The sequence below is a fragment of the Meleagris gallopavo genome, chromosome 1, assembly GCF_000146605.3.
Source record: "Meleagris gallopavo isolate NT-WF06-2002-E0010 breed Aviagen turkey brand Nicholas breeding stock chromosome 1, Turkey_5.1, whole genome shotgun sequence".
NCBI classification, from domain to species: domain Eukaryota; kingdom Metazoa; phylum Chordata; class Aves; order Galliformes; family Phasianidae; genus Meleagris; species Meleagris gallopavo.
The window spans coordinates 20,979,504-20,992,341 of NC_015011.2; the positions used below are offsets into that span (position 1 = coordinate 20,979,504).

The following is a 12,838-nucleotide window of genomic DNA, read 5'->3' on the forward strand; positions in this document are numbered from 1 at the left end:
TTTGTAGCTAGGAGTAACATTTGCTTTTCTCTGTTACTTATAAAAATTGAACTGGTTACATTTGTATATCTGCACTAAAGAGATTATGACTCCTGCGTTTCATTTAGTTCAAAAAATAATTTCATTCCATTCCTGCCTGTGCAGGAAATCTACAAACCATAGAAACGAGGACGGTTCAATGGGTATATCAGGGATAATGACCTATTATATTAGGTCCATTGTTTTCCCATTTAAAATAGTAATCCAGAAACAGAGATTGAAAGAGTTCATGTGAACAGCACTGTTTTCATATAATAAAAGTTAAATTAAAAAAAAAAAAAAGACTTTTTGTATGCTCGTTTTGCAGTTATAGCAGAAGAATATCAAAGCTTGGGTTTTACACACAAGAATTATTCTCCTCAGTGATGAAAGCAGATGCTCTTGGATTTGAAAGAGAAATCATCAACATAAATTTCAGGAGTTGTCGTTATTTTCTTTTTGACTCTACTCTGAAATTTGCTATCTACTTTCCTTCAATGTTTTATGAAATAGCCCAAACTTTTACTTTTTCTGTCATTGTCCGTGCCACGGTTAAGACAGCTCAGGCAGGTCTGAGGGGAAAACATTCTAAAGTATTTTCTTTTTTTTCTCTCTATGCCAGCTGCTGTCTCTTTGCCTGTTTTTGGCAATAGTGGTAATTTTTGAATTTCTTGTCTTATTTCTCTGTGGGTGAAACAAAATATACGAATGATGCATCTTAACCTGATAGGAAAGAAACTGTTACATGGAGTTGCAGATTTTCCATTTACAGTGCATATGTGAAGTTAAACTGCAGTTTTTCATTTTTCTCTAAGCTACACAAAGTAAAATACGCTGGAACATGGATGTTCATATAACTAAATGTTATATAAGCTTAAGTGGTCATTCAGTTATACTACAGTGAAATGCAATTTTCTGTGTTTTTTTATTTTTGTTGTTTTTTTTTTAATAGCCCAACTGAAATCTCTTAAATTTGTCATTTGTTTTTCCATGGCTTTGCATATGTGTGAACATTGCTGCCATGCTGCCTCTGCTCATAAGTAAGCTTATGTTACTTTGTTAAAATGGAAATGAATTATCTTTATATAATTTGCTATATAACTCTAAATGTCTTAACTGATATAAAAACAAAACTACTATTCCTTTATGTACTTTTAAGTTTTGTGACTACACTGTACCATTTATTTAGAAGTCTGCATTCCTTTTTGCTAGATTGTTGTTAGCATTTACTTACTAATTTTGGAAATGGTTTTAGGCAAGAAGTTCCAAATGGAGATGCTTTTGATTCCATTTTGCAAGGCTGTGAAGCTACTGCCCCAAACCCAGAATTACAGAGTATGTCCTGGTATGAGTCTGTAATGTGGACTACAGGAGATGAGAACCAAAGGAAAATAACTATTCATTTTGTAAAGCATTATGAAATGCTTCAACGTCCTGAAAATACCTTGCTTATGATAGAAGGTAAGATGAAATTGTAAATATATCACTTTTTATGACAGTGCCCACTCTGAGTTTACAAATAACTAAACAAAGTTAAGACATGCTAAAGTTGTATTCAGTATAAGTATCAATGATCATTAAGGCATTTTATAACAGAGAGCTAAGCTGGAAATTTGTTACTGTAGTGTACACACAGGAAAAAGTAATGAATGTTCATACTGGTTGGTAAGGTACTTCTGTCTGTTTCAAGCAATTCCCCAAATTAAAATGTAATATGTTATTTTCCATATGTGCTTACTGATTTGCAGTTCAGATTTGGGTTGTCTAAAGGTTGTTTTTTTTTTTAGTCTTGATATGGAAAAGGCTTGAAAGACTTCTGCTGCAAGGAAAAGGTTTGGAAGGCCTACAAGCCTACAATTAACTTTGTCAGCCTCTGGATGTCAGTGTTGTTTCAGACAAATAAGACATCTTATAGCATGTTTTTGTAGTTCTGGTTTTGTTTTGTTTGTTTTTAAATCAGGTTTGCCTCAGGGAAGAGAAATACCTACTGATCTTTAGACAAAGCAATTTAGCAGTACAAATAAGGAATGTTTTGAGTAGAAGAAGAGCAGTAAAAATGTATGCATATAGTACCATTCTGATTCCAGAACAAAGTCCTCAGTTGTGCCCAAATATAGAGGTGAATAAGTAAATCTGAATCAGGGGATCCTTTGCATAGGGTTTAGGACAAACCTACTTTTATTTCCTGCTGTTTTATGTTTGACTGGTTCTGATAGCACGATTGTGTCTGATGTGTACAAAAAGGGCTTTTTTTTTTTCTGTGTAATACGACATAATCTTTATGAAAACAAAATAAAAGAACGATATAACATAGTAAGTCTTTTTCAGATATTAAAATGCCAGCAGCCAAATATCTTTGTCTGTAAATTTAAGTACTTCATGTTGGAGCATAATGAGTGTTTGGACTCTTTTTTTTCCCAACACACTGATTATGAACTTTTCCCATGCCACGTGTTATTTTAAGTTTTTGGAGGTTAAGATTTTGAAGTCTCCCTAGAAATCTTCTTGACACTTTTCTGGATACTGACCATGCTCAAAGGGCAAATACATTACATCACTTTCAGGGCAGATATAATCAAGGTTATTTGTGTTTGTTAAACACAAGCAAATTGCTCTTGTTCAATACAAGACTCTATTCCTTCCCATAATCTTTATCAAGAACTTCTCACCTCGAGCTTGGCACTTATTTGTCTGCAACTGAGGAAAAGGATAAAGGACAAAATTTTTAAGTGGGCTTCCAAAGGGAATGAGGAAAATCAATAACTAGTGCTGTAGATTAGTTGAACTGAAGAACGAAATGTTTCAGTTAACAACAACTAGTGTAATGTTCCTTGCATATTCTTAATATTTCTACTTGAAATCAATGTGATTCCAATCGCTGCTAACCCCTGCTTGATTCTCTTTTATACTCGTCTCTTGTGAGTCTGAGTTGATGCAGCTTTATATTAAAAAAAAAACAACTCTGGAGGCCTCTTAGCAATGCCATAGTTAAAACTACTCTGAATTTTATGTATTAATCTCTGGGATGAGAGTTCAGCTGTATATGAAAGGTATGAACTGTGTCACTGGACTTGGAAAACCTTTTCGGAAGCAATTTCAAATATCTGTGTGTTTTTCTTATTTTTTTTGTAATGAGAAATGCATTTTGGAGACTCCATAATATTGAGCATTTTACATCAGTAGTAATAATGCACCTTTACTTATTTCATCTATAATTACCTCATCAATACAAGTAAGAGATATATACCATAAATATTTTACAACCCAGGGCCATAATTACTTGTCATAAAGTCTTGATTATACTTAGTGATAAACATCAGTTGTCCTCAAATGAACATCTAATCACCCAAGAAATTCAAGTTCTTCTATTTACTTTTGATTACAGTTTAAGAAAACATTTTTCCATTTTTAATAGGTGGAACCTTAAAAGAAATCTGGAAGCTTACAAGAAGATTTAAATGCGTTATTCCTGTGAAATCCAAGGAAGATAATCTTGAATTATTAGATCTTTCAGCTCCTTTTCTTTTACAAGGAAACATAAAATATTATGGGTAGGTTAAAAGTATTTATTGATGAGAATTGGAGTAATAGAGATCAGTAATTCAAACTGTAGTGCTCAAGGGATAACTTATCTAAGAAGTCTTTGATGCAAAGCAAATATCAAAGCCTCCTTTTGGCTAAATTGCATTTGGATTTTATCTTGCTCAATCACACTGTAAGTCTTATATCTTTAAGTGCACAGCACCCCAGCTTCAGTGTTGCCTGCAGTCCATGGTTAGGGCAGTAATTTCAGAGACTGAAACATGTGCATGAGTCTGTACTGACTGCGGAATGTCCAAATCTTCCATTTTCTAGACAGACAAATAGCATTTTTTTGGTCTTTCATGGTAGACAAAAATCAAAACATAAACACATATGTTGCTTTGAAACAGTAAGCTGTGGGCTTTTTTTCCACATAGATAAAAATAGAGGCTCCAGAGGATTAGTTCAGTCTTAAGTCTTACTCTCTTTTAAATTCCCAGTGTTGGGAAAGCTTTCTTTGCCATAGCTATTTATTGAGATTCACAATAGTGTAAAATAAGTTGTCAATTTATAGATGCTGATCTCTACAGGGAAAGCTTCAAGTACCTTCAGGTGTCTGAAATTCCACAGTTCACAGAGAATGTGGAATGTGATACACAAATCTAGGTCTGGTATCTGTGCCATAACTTTTAATACTGTATTCCTTTTCAGTGAGTGCTAGCTAGTATGTTTTCCCAGTACTGTGCAGCAGCATATAGTTCAGAAAACTCAGCAATATGTAGGTCTCTCTGAAAGTAGTACCTCCTGTTTACTTGAAAATGACAACAGATACAAAGAGAACGATAACACAATTTGAAACCTGAATTTCTCAGCTACAAGACACTACTTCTCAACATAGTCACCACCATTTTTGCCAGCAGTCAACAAGAGCCTGCATGCCACACTCATAAAAATCTGCACCAGCAAAGGTGACACACTGTTGCCACCACTGAAAGTCACCACCCACCCTTCACTGTGCTCACACATGTTGTTTGGTCCCCATAGAACTTTAAGCAAACATCAGTGAAGGTCAGTGGGTGCAATTTTTTCTGCTTGGAGGAATTCAGTGACACCTTCACTTCATACATGGTTCTTTGTCAGATGCTGTTGTGTCAGACTGCCTTTCTGCTGTCATCTGCCACACGGCAACAAAATGTAACAGAATACTGGTGGGAAGGTTCAGCCTCTACTGCCATACCACCAACATGCACCTCCAACATTGTAGGCCAACATAATAACATAGGAGGTATTACTTTTGTAGAAACCTTTTTTACTTTTGTAGAAGCTTGTATTTAATATGTTTGAACATAGGTAAAGACAAATTTCTCTTCTAACCCTGTTGTGCTTTTAGAGCCTGCCACTAGTTCAGATTCATTCCATCTTCCGTAAAATAAGATGTTGTCTGCATTGCTAAATGACAAGTGGTGATATACGAATTTATGCTTAGCTACGTAAAATGTACAGACCAAGTTTATTTCTACTCAGGAATGATTGAAAAGCAGCATTAAGGGTTTTGATATGGCCTAAGTCTCTTGTTTCCAGTAGAATAGTTGTTCAAAATAGCAGAAAGTTTAAGCTGCCACTGATTAAGGAAATCTGAATTATTTCTTTCTGTGCAGAATGTATATTCTGGTATAAATGTTGCAGTGCTTGGTTAGTCTCACTATTCTTGTTTTAAATGCTAGATGTAAGAAGTGTTCAACTCCAAAGAGTATCAAGAATCTAAGTTCCCTAGCAGAAAAACGGGAACCATCGTGGGAACCAACTGAAATAGCACAAGGTCAGCTGACATGATACTGTCCTGAAACAGTTTTGTGCCTTGATTCTTAAGTGTGTGTACATAATGCCTTGGTTATCACTGACTGAAGACTTTCATCTTGTATGGGTAAGAGGAGTAGGAGGATCTTACCAAAAGGTAGAATCTAACATCTAAGCTAAGGTTAGCTGTTCTATTACTAGGATAAGATAATCTTAAAATCTTCCTGTATTTTTACAGTCTCACCTGTTAAAGTGTTTCTAGGCAAGTTGCAATGTACTCTCAAAATACAAACCACTCTTTGACATTGAGAGCCTTTATTTTTTTGGCCTATCAATTTATGATTTAATTAGAATATTCAAAGTAAGTTACTACTGAAAGAGAGGTATTGCCTGCGTGAGTTATGATTTATCTTACATATTCACTGTATAAAGCAGATCCATCTTTTCCTTCAGTTTTAGGTATTGAACCACTCCAATACGTTTTCGTTATGAAGTTCACACTGCTTGATGGAACAGGAGCACTAAATGCATATCTTTTTGATTATGTAAGTAACCCTAGGTAAAAGTAAGCTATATGGATTATGTGGATTTGAATTTCATTTGTTACTAAAATAGCAAATGTATGTATAGAAGTATTCATTCTATGTTACCTGCAGCATTTTATGGTGTCCATTGCAAGTGTTATAGTGTTATTGATGCTGCTATCAGTGAAGATGCTTAGGATGCAGATCTAGTTATTTTTCAATAAAATGTATAGAATATCAAAGCATAAAGACAAAGCTGAAGCTTGTTGATAATTTTGTATCTCCACAGACTTTTATACTTTTCTGTGCCTAAATTTTGCTTTTATTGCAGCCTGAATGCTGCTTGAATGAATTTCAGGATTTATGCAAGTAATTTATCAGTTCAAAATGTCATTACTTTTTTTTTTTTCCAACTCCAGATAGAATCTAAGTTGTCCATTGAGTAATTCCCGATTGTTTCGTAAGACCATGAACTAGAAGAGACCTTTCTTTCTCTGATACTAGGTTATAGCTATAGTCATGCAAATATATCTTTGATTCCAGAAGCACTTTAATACCATTACTTTGCTTATGTTAGAATTAATCCACTTCCAATCTCCTCTGAAACACCTTAAGACCACTGAGACATTGAAGAATACATACTTTGCCTGAATACTAAATGCTGTAAAACACAGTTAATTTAATCTTCTTCCATCTAAAAGTTTTTTATCAGTATCAGAGGTGGGTTTTTTCTTCCGTATCAGAGTTTTTTAAGTTCTGAACATTCTCACTTTTGTTCTGAGTTCCTCTCTGTTGCCCCAAATCTTCTATGAGTACTCTGGCATGAGTCATTGCCATACAATGCTTCTATTCTGTAATTATAATGGGGATGAATAAATTTCTTGCTTACTGATTCTTGTTTGCTACATTCTTCTCATTTCTAAACAGAACCTCAGCTTATATAATATATAATACATAATATACAATATATAATATACATAATATATATAATATAATGAGACATTTTCTCATTCTTTGTGCAGTTGATTTGTCTTTCTTAAAACACAGTGTTTTGTACATGTATCTAGTGAAAAGTGCTTGTCATCTTTCTACCGTTCATTTTCCTTTTATATGGAGAAACTAAAATGCAGAAGGGAGGTGGGGGAAAAGATTTTAAACTGTCTCTGCATTTAGAATGCCAGAAATCTATAGTTTACAGTAGCCAAGAGTCTCATCAGATACTGTTTACAGCTCAGCTGCAGGAAAAAGAAACAAGTTTCTTCTGAAATAACAGCTGCTAGCATCTCTGCTGGTGGTAACTTCAAGGGCAGGCTGTGCCTTCCTAGCCTAAACTTCGGTCCTTCAGCATCGCCTCAGAAGAAGCTGGGCTACTTTGAAGTACAGCTTTACACTACCTTCCAGTCACGCTTTTATTGGAATGTTGTTTTCAGTTCTTTTTCTCATTATTTGAGTTTTGTAAGAAAACATTGTAAAGTTGTATAGTCAGAAGAACTCAAGGAGGAGAAAAAGTAGTTACCTGTGTCAGTTTTGTCGCTGGATTATCTGCTGACTTACAGTAACTTAAGCGTCTCATACAAAAATTTCACAAATGGTAGATTATTGAGTATTTTTATATTTTTAAAATATGATAAATTGCCATAAAAAATTTAAGTTCACTTTGTGAAACTCTAAAGTGATTAGCCCTGAGGGATACAAAATTAGGTAACAAGCATGGAAATTATAAAATTGGAGTTTTGTCAGTGATGTTACTCTAAATAATATCTAAAGAAAAGGTTTATCTAACATCTCCTCATTCCATTATTTACTTTACTCTTCCATGCAGAAATGCATCTGGCAGTATCAGCCCTTTGCCATAGTTTTTTCCTGTATCTTGACTGTAGAAGTATTATTTTTTTCTATTTCACTAACTATTTGGATGATTTTTACTTCTTTAAAGGGACAAGCAGTCAAAGTTCTTGTTAATGAGTTCATACCCTTCTTCCAACACCTCACTCTCTTCTGTTCTCTTCCAGGAAAAGTTTTTCCAAATTCCTGCCTCTGAAATCTTAACTAATAGTTTTCTTCAGCAAAAGATGGAGATGACCATGAATACACTTTCTCCTCCAGGAAGAAAATTAGGTCAGCTTGCTGTTTTTAGAGGGAGATGAAAATGGAAAGGATCTTTTGGTCTGCTATTATGTATACAAAGTTTTAGAATTCAACTTATGCTTGAGTAAAAATCAGAGATGAGAAATGCTGGTTTCTATAAGGAGAGTTCTAATCAATTTGTTTTGATACGTTTCTCTAATGGTAGAAGTCCCTGTTGAGAAAAAAAAGTAATGATTCAGTAAATTCTCACGTGGAATGCAGTGATGTGTGAATACAGTCATGTAAAGGTAGACACTAACTTGTCATTACAGTTCATATGGAAGTGAACCAGAACACCCCTGTGCTGAGTGTCACAGCACGTTAGGGAAGACTGTAAGAGAATTGAGTGCCTGGCATGTGCACTGAGTGAGATTCTGTGTTTGCATGTGCACATTCTAATTTAGATCATCCCTTGCTGCAGGAAACCCTCTTAGAAATTAAGCAGAAAACTTCAGTCTAGATCCAGATGGGTTTTTATGTAGTAGTTTTGTTGTGACAGAAAGTAGCTGTGTCCAGACCACATCCATGCAAGGTATCTGTATGTCTCTGCCACAGCTTCAACCTCAGAAGTATGCTCCCACAAAGAGTATCAATGGCAACCACACCAAAGTCTCTTTTTTTTTTTAAAAAGTGGTCCTTTTGTAAAGGGTGTAGAGGATTCCCTTTGGGACCTGTTTCATTAGTCTTAGTATCACTGAGATTTTGTTTTAGAAAGTCTTTATAAATGCTATAGTACCGTAGAAGTAGTGTTATCAAGAGCTTTCAAGGTGGAGGTGCTCTGGGAGGCTGCTTGTCACTGGTGATGCATTTCCGGTGATGCGTGAAATTTTGAGATACAAACTGGAATGCTAGTTATGAATTTTAATTTCAAATGAGTAATTAATTTTTCTTCTCTTTAAATATTTTATATGCTTAAGTATCATAGTTAAGAACTTGCTCTAGTTGTAATTTTCTCCTATAAAAATTAGAAATGAGCTTTAAATTATAATTTGGTTTTGATTTGTAGATGACTTGCCATGGCTGGAATGCTTCATCAAGTCCTATAATATTGCAGATGGAATGAAACATCAAGTTTATTACCAAATTTTTGACACTACAGTTGCTGAAGACGTTGTATAGAAATGTGATACTAACAGGAAGTAATCCAGTAAGAATCCAATTATTTTTTATATATCAGAGACTACATAAAAAAAAATCCATGTTCCATTCTTATCAGTTCAGACTGTATATGTGGCATTTTCGTTTCTGTTAAGGTGAATGGAAATAATGTTTCAATGTATTTTCTACATTTCTACATGCAGTGATCTGACTGCAACTGGAAGAGGCTAAGCTTCACTGGAGGCTGCTCAGCTCAGGGTGATGGAAGAAATCTAATACCCAGCTATCCTTCAAAAAGGCAGCGATGAGGTTATAAACTGATGATTTTCCTCAGAAAGTACAATCAGAATTATGCTGCTTTGTTCATTTCTGTATTAAAATAAATGATGTTGGTAGAGATAGAGAGAAGAAGCTCTACAGTAAATTTTGAGACTATTTTCTGCAAGTATTTTGATGGTGTTACAAATCTGACTGTGTGATGCTTATCACTAAAATTGAAGTCAGGTCACGAAAGTAAGAGTTTAAAATTATAAAATGAATATTAAAATTCAGTAAACCATAAAGATTTTTAAAGTTGGCGACCAGAGTTTATTACCTGGGTTTGTGTTTTCAAAGGCTCTCATATCTAGGTTAAATTTACTGTCAGATTAAACTGCCAAGATCTGCCTTTTCTATCTTACATAATCAGATTGTTTGACTAAATTTAGAGATACCAAACTAATCTAGTGATATCATGGCTTGAAAGTACTGCTGGAGAAATTACTTGATGGTTTTATTTTGCATTCAGAAGTACGTAGGAGAAATTCAGGACATGTTTCTCCACTGATAATTAATGTAGAAATCCCTGTCAAATCAAGTGCTTCCCATCAGAGAAAAATCTCATAATATTTACAACAGCTGTTTTTAAAGGAGTTCAGAAGCAAGATACAGTACTTGTAAGCAGATAATTATTTTAATAATAGATGACACTTTCTTTTTTAATTTTTTTCAGAGCTTGTTAGTAATTATGCAGTTTGTCAATTTAAAATTTCACCAAATGTCTTCTGATAATTTTCAGATATTCTAAAAGATTGTAGTGAATTTATGTGCCATAACCCCAGAGAATATGCACTTTATTGATCAGTGTGTAAGGGGAACTACTACTAAAGGTGATTAGTGCATATTTCCTTTAAAGGAAAATCTGAACTTCAGAATGGAGCTGGCCATTTACTAAAGAGCAGTACTGGTTCATGAAACAGTACCTGAATCTGTGAACAACTGCATAAGCAAAAATATTGTGCTATTAAAGGTGTATTATTAAACCTGAGGCACTGGCAGGATCCAAATGACTTCAGAAGTTAAGATTTAAACTGAAGACAATCTTTTGTAGCTTTTCTTGTATATAATGCATGAAAGTATTGGAAGGAGATATTTTTGTTATTTTATTTTATTTTTGTTACCAACTGACAGCAGTAATTGATAGTGTATGTTTTTGTAACGAAGTCTTTTCACTGCATCTGATGTCAGAGATCCCTGCCAGAAAAATGAGACTTCTGTGCTGGTGAATGTTGTAACTATTAAAATGTTTAATAAAATCTTTTTCAAATACTGAGGTGTTTTGTATTTGACTTTCAGTTTCTAGTCCATAAGATACTGAAAACTTTGCTGTCAGTAGCCTTGCTTCAAATGAATGCTTAGAGTTTGTTGGGTCGGAACGCGTATTTAATTCTCTTTCCAAATACGATTTGTAGAAATAATTGTAATTAGTAATTAATATATATATATATATATATATATTACAATACTAAAGAACATTATATAGAAAAGAATTAGTGCAGAGTTGAAAATTAATGTGAACTCTGTTCCTCCCCTACCCTACCGATTACACAGGTGAGTGCATAGAAATAATGAAAATGTAATTAAAATAAGGACTTCACAGTCTTCTGAAAAACCAGGCAAAAATGTAAAATATATGTAGGAATGGTGTTTTCAGGAGTTTCTGTATGATTGGGCTCCTAAAGTCCTTGTTTTAAGGTGGTTTAAACAAGATTAGATGGTTTAGATTGGAAGTCTTTCAAAAGTCATTTGAATTTAAGCTCTTGGTTGCCTAAAACCCTCTTGAAATTTCCAAAGAAAATGTCAGAAAGTACCATAAACACACATTGCAGATGCAAGAAGGCATTTCTGATGGGTGACCTGCTGTTCAGTGGTGATTGAACTTTCTCATCAGCTTTAGCTGTTACAGGATCCAGAGATTTACAGACAAGACTTTGAAATGCTTTGCTTAATACTAATCCTTTGGCTACTGAGCAGCAGGAAGTGGGATTGAAAACACAGTGGAGCTGGGTCTAACAAGCAACAGAAGGAAGAGAATTTGTTTTAGTAGGGATGAGTTCTTATCTCTTCATACCACAATGTTTTACATTGCAGTGAATTTATTCATTATTCAAGTATGTGAAACTGGCACGAACTGGGACATAGCAACTGCAGAAAACTTTCTTCAAATGAGGAGAAAGAAAAATCGAGTAAGCATTAGTTTCAAATAAGTATTATTCCAAGTATACGGAACAGTGAGCACAAAGAGAGGAAACAAGGAAATTCAACAGAAGATAAAGGAGAGAAGGAAACTTCTCTTCTAAAGAAGAGAACAGCAGCAAAGGCAAGATGTAGTGATGGTAGAGAGGCTTAGTGAGACTCTTTGCTACACACCCTGCTCAGATAATTTCCTACATACTAAATACCCAGGAAGTACTGTGGTTTGTAGAAACCTTCACCCGATGGAGGATCACTAAGTCTGAGTTGTTTTAAAAATGTAGAGCAGAATTATTTTATGATAATATAATAAATAATATAATTAGTAGGGGTTTTTTTGTGGTTTTTTTTTTTTTCCAGCAAAGGTAAACAGATTTGAGTACGGTCTTTTGCTTCCTCCTGTCTACAAATGACTCCTTAAGCAACTTGAAGCTCCTCTGAAGCAATGTTTCAAGCACCAAATACGATCAGTCATACACAGGATGTGTATTACCTGGGGGTATTGTTTTTAACTGGGGAAGGCAGCAGTGTTTAATGCTATTATGGCATAACTGTGCTTTAATATGATACTTCATCTTGAAAAATACTCTGTCACCATTTACTGTGTTAAAGGTGCAAAATCCCATAAGAAGTTGGAGCAGTGACTGAGCTTGACATAAATCCACAATTTAAAGAGAGGTCAAAGACCATACTGGCATGTCACTCTTTAGATACTGTACTGTGCTCAGGTACCCTTGCATATTTACTGTTGTCTGTAAGATCTCACTACTCATAATGCTACAGTTTTCTTAAAGGTAGAGGATTGGGTTTGATTGCTTTCCTGCTATATACTGTTCTGTTGAGGTGTGCAACCAGCAAAGCAAGTAGTGGTAAAATTAAGGAGAAAGGTGTGGAATGATCTTCCCCTAAAGGTCAGTGAATTCATTTATTAGCAGTGTGCCGCTGCTTAGGTTCTTCTTGCAGGGGAAAAAAAATAAAAAATAAAAATAAATTGAAGAGCTTTGTTTGAAAGCATGGGAAAGGTCAGAACCTTCACATTAAACTTTGAAGGACAGCTCAGAATGAGGAGTGCCTGTTAAATATCTAACAGTGCACTTCTAAAAAAAAAAATCAGATACTGTAGCCTGAAAATTTTGATGCAAACCTATTGCTTGCTATGAGCTATGTGATTTGGTAATTTTTAACTTCTTTAATATTATTCCAATCTGTATACAAGTGATTAGCTAGAATATTAATTCACT

General features: G+C 34.5%; 1 protein-coding gene across 4 annotated transcripts in view; it reads left to right on the forward strand.

The window, feature by feature from the left end:
- POT1 (protection of telomeres 1) overlaps positions 1-10,679 on the forward strand; it is a 63,671-nt gene extending 52,992 nt beyond the window's left edge. For 3 of the 4 annotated variants that reach the window (XM_031553138.1, XM_010706251.3, XM_010706266.3), the window contains 6 exons: positions 1,274-1,479; positions 3,434-3,569; positions 5,265-5,359; positions 5,791-5,882; positions 7,874-7,979; positions 8,995-10,679. In XM_031553138.1, coding sequence (XP_031408998.1) covers positions 1,274-1,479; positions 3,434-3,569; positions 5,265-5,359; positions 5,791-5,882; positions 7,874-7,979; positions 8,995-9,107 — 748 coding nt within the window. In that variant the 3' untranslated portion in view covers positions 9,108-10,679. The remainder of the gene's footprint in view (positions 1-1,273; positions 1,480-3,433; positions 3,570-5,264; positions 5,360-5,790; positions 5,883-7,873; positions 7,980-8,994) is intronic. The other variant, XM_031553134.1, reaches the window with a different exon arrangement.
- Positions 10,680-12,838: the final 2,159 nt, after the last annotated feature.